The sequence below is a fragment of the Stegostoma tigrinum genome, chromosome 29, assembly GCF_030684315.1.
Source record: "Stegostoma tigrinum isolate sSteTig4 chromosome 29, sSteTig4.hap1, whole genome shotgun sequence".
Lineage (NCBI taxonomy): Eukaryota > Metazoa > Chordata > Chondrichthyes > Orectolobiformes > Stegostomatidae > Stegostoma > Stegostoma tigrinum.
Window position 1 is genome coordinate 14,602,252 of NC_081382.1, and position 20,469 is coordinate 14,622,720.

General features: G+C 40.2%; 1 protein-coding gene across 3 annotated transcripts in view; it reads left to right on the forward strand.

Annotated features, from left to right (window-relative positions):
• Nucleotides 1-20,469, forward strand: part of LOC125465340 (astrotactin-2-like) — a 1,528,414-nt gene that overhangs the window by 689,025 nt on the left and 818,920 nt on the right. For 2 of the 3 annotated variants that reach the window (XM_048558686.2, XM_048558689.2), the window contains 3 exons: nt 7,349-7,442; nt 11,539-11,613; nt 19,907-20,044. In XM_048558686.2, coding sequence (XP_048414643.1) covers nt 7,349-7,442; nt 11,539-11,613; nt 19,907-20,044 — 307 coding nt within the window. The remainder of the gene's footprint in view (nt 1-7,348; nt 7,443-11,538; nt 11,614-19,906; nt 20,045-20,469) is intronic. The other variant, XM_048558687.2, reaches the window with a different exon arrangement.

Genomic DNA, 20,469 nt, shown 5'->3' on the forward strand with positions numbered 1-20,469 from the left:
TTCACACAGACAGTCAAGAGAGGATGGAGCCAAACTCAGGTCCTTGACATTGCTACCCACTGTGCCACCCAAAGTCTCAGAGTTATCGTCTTAAAAAATCTCAATATTCACATTACCATAAGAGCTAGGAGTATAAATAGGCCATTCAGCCCATCAGTTATGCTGTGTCATTCAGTGAGATTATGATTGATCTGATAATCTTCAAGTCCACTTTCTTGCTTTTTCCCCAAAATTCCCTTACTGATTAAGAATCTGATCAGCTCAGCTTTGGATATACTTAATGACCCAACCTCAACAGCCTTCAGACGTAAAGAATTTCACAGATTCCACTACCCTCACAGAGAAGGATTTTGTCTTTGTCTTAAATGTGTGACTTTTTTCCCTTTATGGGATGAGGGCATCTCTGGTGAATCTGTGTTTATTGCCCATCCTTAAATGCCCCGAGGACAGTTAAGAGTCAACCCCACTGCTGTTGGCCTGGAGTCACATGTAGGCCAGACCAGATACGGATGGCAGTTTCCTTCCCGAAAGGACTTTAGTGAACTTGATGAGTTTTTTTCCCAACAATTGATAATGGATTCATGGTCATCATTAGACTTTTAATTTCAGAATTTTTTTTGTTAATTGAATTCAAGTTTCCATCTGTTGTAGGAGGAGGCAAACCTGGGTGCCCAGAATATTGTCTGGGTCTCTGGATTAACAGTCCAGCGATAATACCACTAGACCATCAACTCCTCTTCTCATTCTGAAATTACATCCTCTCGTCTTAGACTATCGCACAAGGGGAAGCAACAACCTTTCTGCATCTACCCAGTCAAGTCTCTGAAGAATTCTCTATGTTTCAAATGATTACCTCTCATTCTGCTATATCCAAGGAGTTCAGGTCCAAACCATCCAACCTCTCCTCATAAAATAGTCCCTCCATACTTGGTATCAGCACAGTGAACCTTCTCTCGACTGCCTTCAATGTCAGTACATCTTTCTGCCCATAAGGGACCAAAACTGTTCACTGTGTTCCAGCAATGTCTTGTATCATTTTAGCAAAACCTCCCTACTTTAATACTCCATTCCCTTTGAAGTAAAGAATTAACAAATATGTTCTGCAACAGTTATTTTGTTTGTACCTTGTCCACAAAGATGTTAAAACCATTATTCACAGACTGTCATCCTTTTGCTTTTATCTGAGATCCAATGTAGAATAAGGCACACAGGTTGGCCTTCGTAGATTGAGCTGTTAAACGTGTTTATAGCTTTCTTTTCCTAAAGGACGAAACTATCTTTTTCGACAGAATTATTGTTTAAAAACAAAATTAAGATAATACTACTATAATTAGCCATAATCCTCAAGGACCATGGCATCTCCCCCCTTTTAAGGGTTACAATTGGCTATATAACTTGAGGACACAGCCAGTTCACATCAAGCATGGGTCTAAACAAGGAGATAGGCCTCCATGAGCCCCATGATTTAACATAGAATGTAAATCTCATCATGTTGAAACCTTAGGAAATTCAATTAAGGGTCCAATCTCTGTAGCTAAGTAGCAAAGCTTTACATAGCATTCATAGCGAAAACATAGATTTTACTTTATTGAATGTGGGAACGAACTTTTTAAGAGTTTAATTGCTGATAAATATTAGCCACACATTTTATTTCCTCTGTTCTACAGACATTTTCCATTTAAAAGATAAAAAGAAAATTATTACAGAAGAAAGATAGACTACAGCAGCATTGAACATTCTTGTATAATACATAACTGACCCAAAGTTCATCGTTTTTGTGTAAATGTGTGACCTTTGCTGTGGGAATTTCATTTCTCCAGCTGTGGTAATCTCTATGCGATTACAAATGTTGCTCAGTCACATTCAGGTCAGAACCTATTTCAAAAGTGCAGTGAACGATACTTGAAGGAAATCTTTGTGATTTGAAGACCATTAGAAATTGGAGCAAGAGTAGGCTCTTTGGCCCCTTGAGGATGCTCCCCCATTCAGTAGGATCACAAATAATCTATCATTCCTCATGTTCACATTCCTGCCCTTTCCCCTTAACCCTTGATTCCCTGAATGATCAAGGATCTATCTCCGTCTTTACTACGCACAAGGACTTACTCTCACAGCTCGCTGTGGCAAGGGCTCACAACCTCTGACAGAAAAATTCCTCATCTCAATCTTAAACTGCCAACCCTTAATTCTGAGATTATGGTCTCTAATCCTAAAATCTCCCATTTGGGAATTCTCTCAGTATTTCCCTGCCAAACCCTTTAAGAATCCTATATGCCCGATATCCTCAACGGTATTACCTCTCATTTTTCTAGATTCCAATGAGTAGAGTCCTAACCTGTTTACCCATGCCTTCTAAGACAATCCCTCCATACCAGGAATTATCCGACTAAAATTCCTACTGAATTGCCTCCAATGAAATAATATCTTTCCTTAAATGAGGGAACCAAAATTGCTCATAGTACTTGAGATATTGTCACGCCAGCACCTTTTGCAGTGAGACCTCCCCACTGTTCTACTCCATTAATAATCGGTACCAATAATATCTACCGGCAATTGCCAAAATTTATTATTTGCCAATACACCACAATTTTTGAGTTGTTCTCCATTTCAGAGGCTGTTTCTTTTGAACATCTTCATAAATGTTTAACTAAATGAAAATGAATTTATTAAAACATTCAGTGGCGGGTCAGTGGAATACTTTTGGGGAAGTTCCACCATTCAGACACTTAGCTGGACAGCAGAAGGCCTTACCCTGGGATTAAGGATTCGAGGAGCAGAATTCCTGTTCTCTAAGAACTGCCAGACAATTACAGGCCAGTGGATGCCACTGCTGACATAGAGGCTGCTGATGCTATAACAGCCAACCAAGGTCAAGTCATGTACCTCGATCCCAAAGGCTTGGTGAATGATGACCAAATGGGTTTATGGGCTGGATGTTGTGCTGGGAGGTGAGTAGAAGAGACCCGCTTATAAGGGCAGGTGACAAGTATCACTAGGCCTCTGCTTTCCTGATACCTGATTCCTTGATTGGGTTCTGAGTGCCTTGAACAAGAAAGGCACACTTTCAAACCCAACACCGTCCCCCACAATCAACATGGCACGGATTTATGGTTTATACTTCCCATATGGTGAGCCCCTTACCACTGAGAGGTTAAGACCAGCAGTAAGGGGAATGAGGCCTTGAAATGGACATTAATTACCTTCTTAAAAACCTCAATTAACAAAGAGGACAAAAGACTGTCCGGTGACCCTATGTTTGCTTGATTAAATGCCCACCTCCACAACCAAACTCACCATGGGGGAAGGGAAGTAAATCTCTCCCTTTGTGTTTGATTTTGTTTACAGTGCTTTTTAGTTCAGTAACATTAAAATTGTTCCGAGAAAACAAAATTAATCCATTAAAATAATTACATGATGTAAATGCTCTTTCTTTTACTTATCCCTGTAATGTTTAATGATAATGTTAGACAGTTTGTAACTCAAGCCATGAGCAAATGAAAGGTTTACTTTCCTAGCTGTTTCTTTTGGCTGTTTAAGTTGATGTAAATCATGAGAGATTGTGATATAACCCAGAATCTGGAATATGGTGAATGAGAATTTGCAGTGAGCCTTCCAGATACAAACACACTTCAAGCTTTCAGGAGTGAAGACTTGCATCCTGGACATATTTGAGACACTGAACCTTGGTAAGCATGTACAGTAATGTTCCACAAATTAAATTTAAAAAAACATATTTCCATCTGCATATCCATCCATTCATAAAACTATCTAAGATTTACAAAGGTTTTATAAGTATTAGATCAACTACGACAAAGGGATCACACATTTGCACATGTGATTTGATGCTGGAGAGCAATATAATGATAACGAGCTCCTCTATTGAAAATGATAAATCACTGAATGATGAACCACCAAAACTTGGCTGTAAGCCCTTCTACTTTCACACGGAGTCAGATTAAAGTGTTGTAAAATTTAATTTCAGCCTATATTTACCATTGCAATGGTTTGATCGAACAAAGAATCTTTGCTGTTCTTGCATTCTGTTTCAACAAGCTGGTCATTTCTGGTGATTAGATTGGTCAGTCCCTTGTTAGATGCACCTACGTTTATCGTAGCATGTAAAAGAGTTTGGAGGCTAATTATTTGTCATCCAGATATAAATGTCAGTAATTTACTCAAGTGAAGAAGTTGCAAGTAACCATGTTTAATACTTTATTGTATCTTGCAACCATGGAGATCACTTCATTCTCGTGTCTGGTTCGGTTGATCATTTTTTTAAATATGTTATGATGCACCGTGGTGGCTGACATTGCCTTAGGTTGGACCTGAACTTTGGACTTTGATTTTTAGGTTAAGATAGTAGGAACAGCACTGTTTCACCTCAAAACCCTCTGGTTTTATTCTCCTGTTTACATTAGAACCAAAGATATCACAATTTTCTCAGGCAGGCAACAAATTGTTCTCATAGTTCATTGCTCTGACAAAAATCATTCAATGTAGTCACTCCATGTCTGACAATATTGCTCAACTTTTTTTTCATGGAATCAATTCACTTGCATGGAAGTGCCAATTTTGTTCCTTGGTGCGGTCAAAAGTGCAGTGCAGTTTGCATACCATTGTTGATAATATTGTCCAAAATAATAACTGTTTTCTTAAAGAGAACCTACTGCCTGTAGCTTTATTTCATTCAGCACAGAAGTGTTATGCTATCAATGGTGTCAAAGCTTAAGAAATGCTGTTTTTGGTGCTTATTTGCTGTTTCCTGTAGGTTGCATATGCCCTCAACTTTAATTTGTATATCCTGCAATGTTATCATTTAAAACCTGTTAAAGGATGGGCATAGCTCACAAGAACACACACTTTCATTTTTACACATAAAGCCATTCAATGCAGTGATTCAGCTAGCAAGTTGTTGACCTATTTTCTTTAATAAAGTTCCATGAATTTTAGAGATCTCAAATAAATGCAGAAAGTACTGAGAAACTCGGCCTGGCTGCACCTGTGGGAACAGAGCCATTTTTGTTAATTTGCCTTACAAAATATGGGGAATTATTTTCATTTTAGTATATTTCAAGGTTAATATCAGTAAAACATATTATCTGGCAGTTATCTATAACTGCTACATTTACTTACATCGCAATGGTGATGATAGTTCAAAAGTACTTCTCTGACTGTGCTTTGTATTGTCTTAAGATTCTACAAAGCTTTCTTTTAATCTTCTGCAATTGACTAGAGATGTGTCCTAAAGTTTCATGCAACTTGGGTTGTAACTTATAAGTTATGATGAGACCTGTGTGGGGAAGTTTTGCCTCGACATTTCTAGAGGACAACACCAAGATTAGAAAGAGCAAAGATGCAGTCAGGTAAATCTGGAACTGATGGTCAGTTGACTGATGCAGTTTGCTCCCATTTCTTCTGAGTTTAAACCAATGTGAGACTGAATGCATTTTTTTTCTCGATCAAGGAATGAAAATGTAGCCAAAGAATCAAAACACTGAAAAGTTATGCTGTATCAATTTATTGCATCTAAGGGTGTTTGTACTCTAACTAGATTTAACACAATATCTGGGGATTGAAAATAGGTCTAGTGATTACCAGTTGCTTACAATCAATGTAATTATTTTACAAATTCAGTAATTAATAGATTTGTAATCTCTCTTAGACAAAACATGGCTAGGTTCCTTTCTTGCAACATGTGTGATCCATGAAACAGGAACGTTGTGAAATAAAAAGATGGAAAGCATCACTGACTCATATTCAGAGCACATCTGACAGGAATATAGTGTTCATATTGCTGAAATGCAATTGGCAGTGATAAATGGGTAACTTAAAAGGTCTGTAATATGATCAGATTAATCATTGTACAGGAATGGTATCAGAAATAATGGCAATGAAGGCTCCTGTTCACTTTAGCTCAGTGAAATTTTTAATATTGGCTCTACAGCCTTGTTAAATGTATAGCTATCAAAAATATTCTATTCTGATTCTCTTGGAGCTCTAATATATTGTTATAGTTCTTTTAGACGTGCCCCATGTGTGCTTTGTTCTTTCTGTTATGAATTGTAATATTTGTACCAAATAACAGGTCATAAATCAATGCTTCGAGCTCACTAGGATGGAGATGGAAACTTTTAATCTGTAGTATTAGATCAGACTCAAGGTGTGAATATTTCATGAATGTGAAGTCACAATGAATCTATTATTACTGCTCTTTTCTGAATCTGGGAGGTAGGAATTTGATGTTCTTGAATCAGATAAGAATACAGATCCTTTCTGGTGATACGTTGACTGCAACTTAGTTTTGTTACAAAAGTTGAAACTCTGTTGTGCCTTATTGTGTGAGGAAATGCTTTGTCCTCTGTTTTTAAAAGTGTGCATCTTTCCAACTATGTGCTTCCATTTGAATCCTGCTTCGACAGCAAGGTGATGGCTTCCATCTGTTACTTGTTAACGGTCACAAGAGAAATGAACTCTGTCAGCCTTAATACAGTTCTCGGTAGAGGAAATCCCAAGGTGCAGCATGTCTATGAATTTGACACTAATTGGCAGTATCACTGCAAGAGGCCATTTGAGAGAGAGTTCAGGTGTATAAATGTCACATTGGTGTACTGGGCCTGTGCTATTCTCAGGGTTACAGCTCATTTTCAAAGCAGCCAGGTGCATTCTGGCATTGTTCTTCTGCAAGTTCATTTCACACTTCAGAGTTCTAACTGAGTTCCAAATAGTACAATGTTAAATCAGAAACCAGATTCTAATTTGAGGCTTACTTGGAATCTAAGACTATCTTAATCACTGGATAAATTTGCTGACTGCATCCTGGGAGCTGTGAACCATCTCCTTACTCTATGCCTGTGGGAAAACGGACATTTGAATATCTGGAAAGTGTTGGAGCGTTGGCATTTAAAACAATTAAAGCTCACAAAATAACTCAGTTTGTATTCTGCCATTAGGAGATTCTTGACATTATTTGAGTATTCAGTCTCGACATGAATGGGTAAATAGCTGGGAACTTAAATGGGAAAACTGTCCCTTTTGTAATTGAAAGCATTGAAAAATGTACAGATTTGCTTTGGTGTGACAAGAAAGAAATAAAAGCAGGAACACGGATTAATTGAAGAGGTGCCATAGAAAATGCATGGTAATGTTGAAATTGAACGTAGGACAATCTAAGTCGGAGCAGACTTGTAGGGATTGACTGAAGTTGCTTTGTCAAGATTGGGATGTTTGGATGTGGAGGCCATGAGCAGTGATCACTAATATAGGACTTGCCTGCAGGTGGCTAAAATTACACGTACAGATATTGGCAACTTAGTTTTTTCTAACCTTTCCTTTCTGTCTTTTTCTTCAGGTGAATGTGGCTGTCATGATGGTTTTTCTCCAGATCCCATTCACAAACATCTTTGCGTGAGAAGTGACTGGGGACAAAATGAAGGGTTAGTTCGGTAAATGAAAAACAACATGTATCTATTGTATGTTACATAGAATACAAGGGGCGCGTGTCCAGTTCATTACAATTTATGCATGTTTTGTGTGGATTTTTGCCAGGTAATTCCTTACATCATAAATAACAGCATCAGTTAACATATTACTGAGTCAACTTCTCATGTAGCTATATCCATACTCGTTTGTAGATAGTGATACATGAGGAGCAGACTCAGTAAAATGCGAACTGATGCTGTTATTTACGATGTTGTTTAGTACAGCTAGACAATTTATTTATCCTGCATTACTCTCCTGTTAATTGGAAATCAGCTGCCAGGCCCCTACAGCCTACTTTGGTAGAGAAATCAAAGGTAAATATGTAAAATTTTACAGCACAGAACTACGTCATCCAGCACAGGCCTATGCTGATGTTTATGGCCTATGTAAATATGCTTAAATATTTCTTGGTGTCTTTCTATTTCTTGCTTCTTTTTGTACTGTAGCTTCACATTGAACATGATGCGAACCGGGTTTACCTGAACCGGTTTAAAAGGTAGAAGTTTCTCCTTTCTCTAGCATTCATTATTAAATTTAATAGCAACTGTATTTGTCATTTATTGGTCATGGGATGTGAGTGGCCTTTTCCAAACCAGAATGGTGAGTGGTTTAGAAGGGAAATGGCTGATGTGCCCATGTATTTGCAGCTGTCCACTTCTTGACTAAAGTGAACATCAGTTTAGAAGGTGCTGTCTAAAGATCTTTGTTCAATTTCTGCAGTGCATCTTACAGAGAATGCACACAGCTGCTACTGAGTGTTGGTGGTGGGGGGAGTGGATGTGGGACCAATCCAGGATGGTGTCAACCTTCTTGAGAGTTGTTGGAGTTGCACCGATTCAGGAAAATGAGTAGTATTCCATCACACTCCTGATTTGTGCATTGTAGATGGTAGAAAGGCTTTAGGGAGCCAGGAGGTGAACTACTCACCTCAGTATTCCTAGCCTTTGACCTGCTGTTTAAGAAGCATATCCAATTGAGTTTCTGATCAATGCTAACCCCCAGGATGTTGATAGTGGGAGATTCAGTGATAGTAACACCTTTGAACGTCCAAAGGAGGTGGTTAAATTGCCTATTATTACAGATGGTCATTGCCAGGCATTTGTGTGGTGTGAATGTTAGTGGCCACCTGTCAGCCCAAGCCTGGATTTTGTTCAGATCTTGTTACATTTGAACATGGACAGCTTCAGTTCCTGAGAAGATAAAAATGATGCTGTTCATTGTGCAACCATTGGCAAACATCCTCACTTCTGATCTCATGATGGAGGGAAGGTCATTGATGAAGCAGCTAAAGATGATTGGGCCTAGGACAGTACCCTGAGGAATCTCTGCAGAGGTGTTCTGGAGTTGAGATCACTGATCTCCAAAAACAACAACCATCTTCCTATGTTGCAGGTATGATTCCAGTCACTGGAGAGTTTGCTCCCTGACACCCATTGATTCCAATTTTGTTCAGGCTCCTTGATGCCACACTTGAAAGAATGAAGACTTTGATGTCCAGGGCTATCACTTTCAACTCATGCCTGGAATTCAGCTCTTTTATCCATGTTTGAACCAAAGCTGTAATGAGGTCTGGAGTTGAGTGACCCTGGTGGAAACCAAACTGATCCTTACTGAGCAGGTTATTGCTGAGCAGGTGCTGCTTGATAGCCCTGTCACTGACACCTTCCATCACTTTACTGATGATCAAAAGTAGACTGATGGGGCAGCAATTGGCTGGGTTGGATTTCTCCTCTTCTTCAGCACAAATCATACTTGGGAAATTTTCCACATTGTCAGGTAGATGCCAGTGTTGTGACTGCACTGGCAGATCTTGGACAGGGAAGCGGCATGTTCTGGGGCACAACTGTTCAGTACTACACCTTTGCAGTATCCAGTGCCTCCAACCATTTCTTGTTATTCTGTAGAATGAATTGAATTGACTGAAGACTGGTCTCTGTGATCCTGGGACCATCGTTGGAGGCAAGAATAGGTCATCCACTCACGACTTAAGAAGTATGCTTCAGCTTCATCTATTTGTACTGATATGTTTAATATCTCTAGTTATAGATTTTTTCACAAATTAAACATGAGGAGGACATCTACACCAAACAGACCCCTTCATTTTGATGGCAGCATGCAAGCAAGTTGCAACTGTGCTTTTTCTTGAACAACAGTTGCTAATCCTTTTTCCAGCGAATTTGACTGCTGAGCAGTCCTCAAAAATCTTTAAATGATCAAAATCTCCGTTTGGGTAACCAGTCATGTCATGAGACTGGTAACAAATTCACAAAGAGCCTTTGGGATCTGGTATCATTTTTGTAAGACGTTATGCATTTTCTTAGCTAATCACACGTCCCATTGGATCCTGGAGGAATCAGGAGTACTTTAGTTACGTTGAGATATGGTTTGAGATTCAACTACTTGGCATGAATATGAGGTAAGACCACCAACTCAATCTATCTCATTGCAGCCCAGCCTTTAATTTTCCAACAGGTTCTATAATTTGAGCACTTTCTCCCACCAAGTTAAATATCTTTTCCTTTTAAAATCGCCTTGCAATTTGATTCTCTTGTCTGCATCTTTTTTTCTCTTGTGGTCCAGTCAGCACCTGATGGCTGCTTTATGTGTGGAGATTTCTGATTGAACGTCAGTGCCTGTATGATTCCTACCAGTAACTGGTTGGTCAAACTCCTGTGACTTGTTCTCTCTTAACAAAAGAATGGTCTTGTTTTTCTGTTGTTTCCATTGAGTCTTCAAGTCAAAGGTGACAAAACCTGATTTCAACCATAGAAAATGTGAGCTGACGGAGTGCAAGATTTTTAGTCTCGTACCTGCTCCCTAAGGTAATTGCCTCAGATGCAAAAATGCTGAATCTGTTATTTGAACTGCAAGGTTCCACTATGGTGCATAAATGTTACCTTCCATTTTAATTGCAGATTATTTCAGACAATATGATCCAAATCTAACTTACAATTATTTCTTGTCAAAATCTGAAACTGGAAAAACATGGCCAATTCAGTATTCTTGTTCAATGTGAAGCTGTTTTGCTCATCTGTGCACTCAGATTTTTGAGTGGAATCTGAAGATATATGAGAGACATTCAATATATTCAAAATAAATTGTTAAGGGTCAGGAAATACCATTGCTTTGCATAGATCAGCTTATTGCATGGCCTACTAGATGAAGTGCATTATTAAAATTCCCACATGCTCTCTCTTGCTTTCTGTTTCATGCCATTTTACCTGTTAGTCTAACTGGCAGCCAAAAAGGAGAAAACAGCTAAAATCAACCAATATTCCTGCTAATTATTAAAAAGCCTGATGTAATGCAGGAATATATTAACATCAAATAACAAGATAGTAATATGGTCCTGTACAGTTTGCCATCAAATAACTGACAGATATTTGGAGGAAGAGGGTAATTTTGACTGTCAAAAATAAATGGATTGGCTGAGATGTAAAAATGTTTAAGCCTCAAACCTAATCCCATGCTGCTTCCAGCACACCGATTTCCCAGTATCATAGAGGCAAGCTGGAGACAGACAATCAACCTGCTTTGGGAGATGAATGTCCACTTCTTATGAATTTGGGACTCTCACAGTTGACAGGTACAACTGGGGAAGGCCAGGTTTGCCAGGCTTCAGGAATACAAGCAGCTCGAGAGAGTTTCAGAGTGAAGTGCTTTTGCAGCACTGCATGTGGGTCAGGAGAAGGACGATTCCCCTCAACCCCAAGGCCAGCCCACACTTGAATGTTGCCAAGAATTGTTGTGCCTTACCCATGGTGTCCAGAGACCACGCCCTGCCCACCCCAGGATTAGATGCCTGAAACTAACTTCAGCAGATGCACGCTCCTTTATCAATTAGAAGCCAAGCCCGTTAGTCAGACAGACTTCCTGACAAAGATGCCGTCAAGAAAAAAATCAACAGAAATTCTCTCCGATGGCTCAGTCGTGTGTCAATATCTGCACGCTCGATAGTGTCTGTTGCTTAGTCCAGTAATAATAGTTGCAATAATCAATTCTCCCCTGATATTCAGTAAATACATAACCTGTATTGAATTGTTACTGTTATTTTTTCAGACCATGGCCATATACAACATTGGAAAGAGGTTATGACCTTGTGACAGGGGATCAGGCACCAGAAAAAATATTCAGGTAAAAGAAAAGTGAATTTGCTTAATTAACTTTTTTTCCTTCTGCTGCAATAACAAATTAATCACAAAAGGCTTTCTGTTGAAATAGTTCAAGGTAATTGATTCTAATCAAATCTTTTATTGTATAACTCACTAAATCAGAGTACACTACTTTAATATATCTTACACTCAATTTAAATACAATAACTTGTTTCGGAGGATCAGCAAATATGTACAAGAACTTGTTTTTCTTTTATTTTTGAGGTAAGACTCAAGGAAATACTTCCACATTTTATTTATGCCCTTAGCAAACTGAATTTTGTTACTTTATGCATAAAACTAATTTTAACTCAGCAGTGCTCATGGAATCCCCACAATGTAGAAGGAGGCCATTTGGCACATTGAGTCCACACAGACCCTCCAAAAAGCATCACAGATCCACACCTCTCCCAATAACCCAGCATTTCCCATTGCTAATTCACCTGGCCTGCACATCCCTGGACACTATGGGCAATTTCCATTTCCACTGCCAATCAACCTAACCTGCACAACTTTGGACTGTGGGAGTAAACTCATGCAGACATGGGCAGAATGTGCAAGCTTCACACAGACTGTTGACTTCGTGATAATGGGAACTGCAGATGCTGGAGAATCCAAGATAATAAAATGTGAGGCTGGATGAACACAGCAGGCCAGCATCTCAGGAGCACAAAAGCTGACGTTTTGGGCCTAGACCCTTCATCAGATAAGGGGATGGGGTGAGGGTTCTGGAATAAATAGGGAGAGAGGGGAGGCGGACCGAAGATGGAGAGAAAAGAAGATAGGTGGAGAGGAGAGTATACGTGGGGAGGTAGGGAGGGGATAGGTCAGTCCAGGGAAGACGGACAGGTCAAGGAGGTGGGATGAGGTTGGTAGGTAGGAGATGGAGGTGTGGCTTGGGGTGGGAGGAAGGGATGGGTGAGAGAAAGAACAGGTTAGGGAGGCAGAGACAGGTTGGACTGGATTTGGGATGCAGTGGATGGAGGGGAACAGCTGGGCTGGTTGTGTGGTGCAGTGGGGGGAGGGGACGACGATACAACGCATCATCCTCCGACACTTCTGCCATCTACAATCCGACCCCACCACCCAAGACATTTTTCCATCCCCACCCCTGTCTGCTTTCCGGAGAGACCACTCTCTCCATGACTCCCTTGTTCGCTCCACACTGACCTCCAACCCCACCACACCCCGCATCTTCCCCTGCAACCGCAGGAAATGCTACACTTGCCCCCACACATCCTCCCTCACCCCTATCCCAGGCCCCAAGATGACTTTCCACATTAAGCAGAGGTTCACCTGCACATCTGCCAATGTGGTATACTGCATCCACTGTACCCGGTGTGGCTTCCTCTACACCCGGGAAACCAAGCGGAGGCTTGGAGACCGCTTTGCAGAACACCTCCGCTCGGTTCGCAATAAACAACTGCACCTCCCAGTCGCAAACCATTTCCACTCCCCCTCCCATTCTTTAGATGACATGTCCATTATGGGCCTCCTGCAGTGCCACAATGATGCCACCCGAACGTTGCAGGAACAGCAACTCATATTCCGCTTGGGAACCCTGCAGCCCAATGGTATCAATGTGGACTTCACCAGCTTCAAAATCTCCCCTTCCCCCACTGCATCCCAAAACCAGCCCAGTTCGTCCCCTCCCCCCACTGCACCACACAACCAGCCCAGCTCTTTCCCTCCACCCACTGCATCCCAAAACCAGTCCGACCTGTCTCTGCCTCCCTAACCTGTTCTTCCTCTCACCCATCCCTTCCTCCCACCCCAAGCCGCACCTCCATCTCCTACCTACCAACCTCATCCCACCTCCTTGACCTGTCCGTCTTCCCTGGACTGATCTATCCCCTCCCTACCTCCCCACCTATACTCTCCTCTCCACCTATCTTCTTTTCTCTCCATCTTCGTTCCGCCTCCCCCTCTTTCGCTATTTATTCCAGAACACCCATCCCCCTCTCTGATGAAGGGTCTAGGCCCGAAACGTCAGCTTTTGTGCTCCTGAGATGCTGCTTGGCCTGCTGTGTTCATCTAGCTCCACACTTTGTTATCTTGGACTCTCCAGCATTTGCAGTTCCCATTATCACTGATACAATATGAGCATAGTATTGATAGCCTTTGGCTGTAGCTGAAATGCCAGTGCATTAAAGACATGGCATAGCATGGCAAGGTAAGGCAGAGATAATTTAGGTGTGGAGGTCAGTGCTAAGTCAGTGAGCGCTAAGTGAATATGCCTGGTCCAGTCCCTGAGCTGTGTTCCTGCACAATGTATGCCTGCTGCAGCCTTTCCATTCTCGTTGCTTGTATGCTTCTAAACGGCCTGTATGTGTATTGTTGAGGTACCAAAATCATTGCGAAGGGTTGGTATATATGAGATGAAGGGTGTGTGTGCCTTACACCCATGGAGATGTAATTCATTTTTAAAAAACATGGAGGTCATTCAAAGCAAACAATAATGTAAATCCACCAGATAGCTCCTCTGGTTTCTGTATCACGTTTCCTCAACGTCTAGTTGGCTTGATGATTCTGATAAGATAGGGATCTGAATATTAATGAAGCGAGTTAGGCTGTGAACAAGGTATTTTAGAAGCAAATAATCTCCCTTAATTAGCAATTCAATCAGGTGAGAAACGCCCCATTCCAAACACATCAAAAATTGAGCCAGATCCTCCCTACATCACAATGTATCTCACTGGATTTCTAATCCAATCTTAACGATAAATCTCACCCTAGCCCACATTGTTCAGACCCTCATAATTTTATTATTTAAAAAGAACATCTTAATGGATTTCCTATGATTTTGCTCATAGCAGACAATCTATTAACAGTTAATAAGTATGCCTTGAGACTAATTGATTTTGGTAAGCAAATCTTCAGAATGGCAAGTGGTGGTAAATAGATATTAACTAAATTCTGCTAGATGTATCATGTCTAAAATATGCGAGCTGCTTATTAGGATAGAGTTCTGTGTGCAGACAAAGGTTAGCCAGGCTGCTTTAATCTGTTTTCTGTCAGCTACAAAGGGGCCATCTGAAGCATGTGTCCAGTCATACACAAGTCCTCGCATTACCCCAGAGCCCAGTCAACCAGTTTGCTTCATCAGGTGACAGGTCCTAAATTCAGTTTAAGAGTATGACATAGAAAATAAAGCATGTCCATTGATGTGCAGGTCACCTTTCACTACTGTACAGATTGCATCTCCAAAGCTGTGGATTCCTTGCATGTGCATAATGACAATCTGAAGGCCTAAAGTTGGAAAATTGTCAGTCATCGGGAGAGAGAATATATCATCACATTAACATATTTCTGTCAGTTAGCTTCTACCTTGCTCCTGGTTCTAAGTTCTGCTCCCTTTGTGGTTTTAGACTTATCAGAATGTGGCAGTCCAACCTGCTCGCTGTTTCAGAATGGTAATTTTATGTCTTTTTATGAAAGAAAGTATATTTAACCTTTCAGCTTAAAGAATCAGAAATGGCGATGTATACGCAATTTCAGATTAATTTGACAGATTTGTTTTCCAATCACCCTGTTCGGAGATGTTATTACACACCTCTAGAGCAAGTGGGACTTGAATCCAGGCTTCCAAGCTCATAAAGACAACGGTTGCATCATAAGAGCCCTCGTAAGACTAGAATTATGATACTTTAAATTAATATGTTCCTCAAAAGTGGAGTCCTAGAAAATCATGTTGAAGCTGCACAGGACATTGGTTCAGCCATGTTTGGAGTATTGCGTGCAATCTGATCTCCTTGCTATAGGAAGAAAGTTGTAAAACTTGAAAGGATTCAGAAAAGATTTACAAGGATGTAGCCAGGATTGGAGTGTTTGAGCTATAAGGAGAAGCTGAATCGCTCTCTGATGAAGGGTCTAGGCTCGAAACGTCAGCTTTTGTGCTCCTGAGATGCTGCTGGGCCTGCTGTGTTCATCCAGCCTCACATTTTATTATCTAGGCTGAATAGACTGGGCCTATTTTCCCTCGAGCGTCGGAGGCTGAAGGCTGACCTTATAGAGGTTTATAAAATCATGAGGGGCACGGATAGGGTAAATAGACAAGATCTTTTCACTGGGGTGGGGCAGTCCAAAACTAGAGGGCGTAGGTTTAAGGTGAGAGGAGAAAGATATACAAGGGAGAAAAGGGGCAACTTTTTCACTCAGAGGTGGTGTGTATATGGAATGAGCTGCCAGAGGAAGTGGTGGAAGCTGGTACAACTACAACTTTTAAAAAGCCTCTGGATGGATATATGAATAGGAAGGGTTTAAGAGGGGCATGGGCCAAATGCTGGCAAATGGGATGAGATTTAAATAAGATATATGGTTGGTGTGGACAAGTTGAACCTGTTTCACATGTATATCTCTCTGTATATCTCTCTGACTGTATGACCCAATGTGTTCTGATGCACCTTTGGAGCAGGTAGGATCCAAGCCTTCTAGTTCAGCAGTAAGATTGTAAAACTCTGCCAGAAGAGTCTTCCAGACCTGATAAGCGAAAGCCAATTTTTAGTCTGGATGTGGCCAACATTAGTGACCCTGCTTTGTAGGCATCAGGCCACTTAAATATAAATTTTGAGTATTGGTCACCTCTCATGAACGATTGAATATGGATTTCACTTTTATATCAATGATTCAAAATTTGCTGTCTATCCCTTTCTCTCTCTACAACCCCCACACCAGCTTTTTGCTTGCATACCAATTAATGAAACAAATTATGACACAAGGAGTAGCAGATGGTATTCACCCAGTGCAGTCCAGGGAGTAGTAAATACAGCTGCATAAACCTTCACCATATAGTAGATAACTCTTCAACTATGTCGCATCTGCACCAGGCGCAAAAGGGAATTTCGATTACACTGTGGTTAGCATTTAAATGTTTTCACTGTTCGAGCTGTTTTTGTGGCGAGAGTTGAAATCCAGCATGACACCTCAGAGTGAGTGAACACTTGTGGAGATAACACTCTGCAAATCACGTTATTGACCAAATCCCATGTTTATGTTTACTAATTGTTTAATTCACTGCTAATAACATTGTGGATCCCCTATGCTGCTAATCACAGTTGGACAGCGGGTACAATACATTTTACACATGGTAAAATTTTAGCACAAAACTCATTATTTAACTGGTGAAATGTGTTGCCTGCCATGTCTTGTCATTCTCAGGTTCACATGGCAGAAATAGATAAAGTTTTAGATCAACTGGAGCTGATTTATTTTTTGAATCATGTTACTGATAAATAACTTTTTAAAATGCCATTCTTATTCATAAAAGCTTTGTTTTTCAAAGATGATAAAATGTGACAAACTAGGCAAAAATTACAAATTGCAAATTGAGAGGCTTCTGGATAATTGATTGAGTGCTACAAAACTGAGAAGTGAATTTTGCGGAGGTATTGCAGATGTTCATGTGAACTAGAGAGTGTTGGGGAGCAAGGTATTACTTTTTGTGTTTCTAGGCTCGAAGCTACAGCCGAGAAATACTGTAATTTAGCTGGAGCTGGGGGAGAAATTTACACTACTCTAATTTGTTTTTATTAATGGTTCTTTGGGTATGGGCATCACCAGGAAGACAAACATTCATTGGCCACACTGAATTGCCCTCAAAAATTTGGGAATACTTGATCGCAATTAAGTGTTAAGGTGATATTTACACATTTTACCAGGTGACAGATGTTTCCACATTCCAGCATTGGACAGTTGTAAGTTTATGATAATGCAGTTAATAAATCAGATCTGTCTTCAGAATTGTGCAATGGAAAATTCTTCAGACTTTCCCCTGCTAAACTCTGACTAGTATTCACATGAAAGGAAATTACTGTTCGAGAAACTTAAGCTTTTGAAAGCTGGTTGTTGTCTTTCCAAGTGTTCTTAAAATTTGTACATGAAGTAATGTGGCACTTCAAAAGAAGTCTAACATTTATTTGATGTGTTTCTGGTTTGAGAAGAGAAACCTTTGAATGTCATGTACTGTCTGACAGTTCTTATGTTTTGTGATGAAAGTCTTCAAAGATCAGATGAAATTGAAATGGCATACTTCAAAGAGGAATGATATATGAAGTAATTCAGTCTTTGCCTACTTTTCTGAGTCTGTTTCTTCTTCCATTCTGAACTCTCATTGATAAGATTGAATTTATGCAAATAGAATTTGGGCTTTTTATTGAATCTCAGAATTGCTGCAAAATCAGGGCATTCAGCCCTTTGTATTTTAACCTGCTCTTCAAGTGAGTGGTATTCCTGATGCCAATCTCCTGCTTTTCCCCTATATCCTTGCACATTAATTTTTATCCAAGTAATTATTTAATGCCAAATTGAATGCCTCAGCTGAATCTGATATCATCATACATCCGTACTGTAACTACTTGTTGTAAGAAAAAGTTTTGTTTTTTTAATTATCCTCTCACTTCTTTTACAAATCACTTTAAATGTATGCCCTTGAATTCTTGTTTCTTTTATGAGTGAGAGCAGTTTCTCCCTACCTACTTGTCAAGCCTGGTCATGGTTTTGAAAGCTCTATCAGATCCCCTCTTAGCCCTCTTCTCACCACAGAGAACGGTCCCAACTATTTCATTCTATCCTCATAAATGAAATCGCTCATCTCTGGAACCAAAGGGAGATTTTATTTAGTGAGAATGGGAACTGCAGATGCCGGAGAATCCAAGATAACAAAGTGTGGAGCTGGATGAACACAGCAGGCCCAGCAGCATCTCCGTTTATTTTATTTAGTTCATCTTAATTGATTAGATATCCTATTTTGAAACTTTCCAGTGTAGACTCTTTCACCATAAGAATTGAACTCAGATGCTGGAGCATCCTGGATTAAAACATTAGTGGAGCATTAAGAGGGTGTTGGATTGTTGATGGTAGATCAAACCAAGGCGCATTGTTTATTTTGTACTAGTGGTTGAGCTGAATGTTGAAAGTGCTATGATTCTAATCACAGTCAATATTATCCAGGGACCAACAGTGCTGGTTAAAATCTAACTTTCCTCACAGTTGACAGAATCTTGCTATCTCCAAAATGCTCTTATTTACCTGTAAATAATTCCATGTTTGGGAAATTATTGAAGGGCTTAGCCTGATAGCACGGTAAGGACATTTGCCTCCTTGGCACATATTTTTCTAGTTTAATGACCGCATAATGTGTGACCCACAGAATGTGTGCACCCTTCTGGTGGTGACTGGGGCCAGGCTACCATTTCAGCAAGGGTTTTAGTGCACATGTAGGGGCCACCAAAATATACAAAGGACACTGGCAGCAAGCTGGTCATGCAGAATCATTATCATGGCAGCTTCCCAGGGTGTGGTGGCTTGTGTTTGTATTGCGGTGAAAACGGAGACTAATCAAGCTGACCAGCACTTTGATGCTGGAAATGATAAATTTCAAGCTCTGCACAAATTCCTGTATCAAACTCTTCTATACTCATTGAAACTGGTCTCAAGATTGTCAGGCCTATCAGTGTGTTTTGTTGTGCAGAAACCAACCAGTGTCAGACTATAGTCACTCTATGATGGCAAGAAGGTATAAGTTAGACAAAGAGATATCCACATAGGATCCACAACTGAATCCAAACCAGTATCAGAATTAATGTCTGAGAGCAAGACAGTGACACATTCATCCACTTCTTTCTGTTTTAGTCTGCGGTTCTGAAAGGAACAGGCATGTGTGTAAGGCTATTGTGTGTCCTTATACAATTATGGAAGTTCAGATAACTTGTGATGCTGAGTATTGCCAACAACTCAGTTTCAATTCCTGTACTAGCAGAGATTGTCATGAAGGACTCTACTTCTCAAACTTTTCACTCACTTGAGATGAGGTGACCCTCAGATTAAATCACCTCCAGTCATCTCTCTATTGAGAGGGCAGCCCTACTGTCTTTATTTTTACACAATTATGCAGTGAGGTACAAGAACAAGTGTGAAGTATGTCAGTACGTGTGAATGTGTTTGCGTAATATGCCCATCCTGTTTGGATAGTTGAAAATTTGCAACTTGAAAATTTGTGGATAGGTGACATCTATCATCCTCTTCACATCCTCATAAAGGCCTCCAGTAAAACTCAAAACAAAACTTTTAGCCTGTTATCTGCTACTTTATGCCATTAACTGTTTCTCCCAGGCCTCCCATTTAGATAGTGCTGGCCAGATTTAATTCGAATACAGTGTAGTCCCAGGATAACGAGCAAAGCATGAAAGGTATTCCCTCATGGTGACTGCCCGCATCCAACCATGATTCAATCTAATCTTTCAGCCTCCGTATTTATTGTTGTTTCTTTCTTTTTATAGATCTACCTACAGTCTGGGTCAAGGTTTATGGCTGCCAGTTAGTAAAAGTTTTGTTGTGCCTCCAGTGGAGCTGTCCATCAGACCATTAGCCAGCTGCAAGACCGATGTCCTAGTAACAGAGGACACTGGAGAGGTCAGGTAAGATTACCAATCCCAGGCACAAGTCGGAGGGGGTAAGGACATTTTAATTGTGTTGATGTGATTGTATTATCCAGAAATCAAATTAAGAAGACATTTGCCAGCTGTTATTTCGAACTCATCCAATTCGTAGAATAATTTGCTGTATGATGGATGTTGCCATTTATCTGTTTATTCAATTTTCTAATGTGGCTTTCCATCATTTTCTGTGACATGCATATTAAAATAGGCCAGTTATGTAGGACTGAATGAATGAATCAATTATTATCTCTGTTGCCAGTTGTGTTATTTTTGAGTCCCAGCAGCAATGTGATGAGTTTCTAGTTTGAAATACTTCTTAAATATCCTTTGTGACATTTTGTTTTTTTTTGCACTTTTTATTCTAGTTTTGCCTTCAGTGTCTCAAATTACCCTGTTAAGTGAAT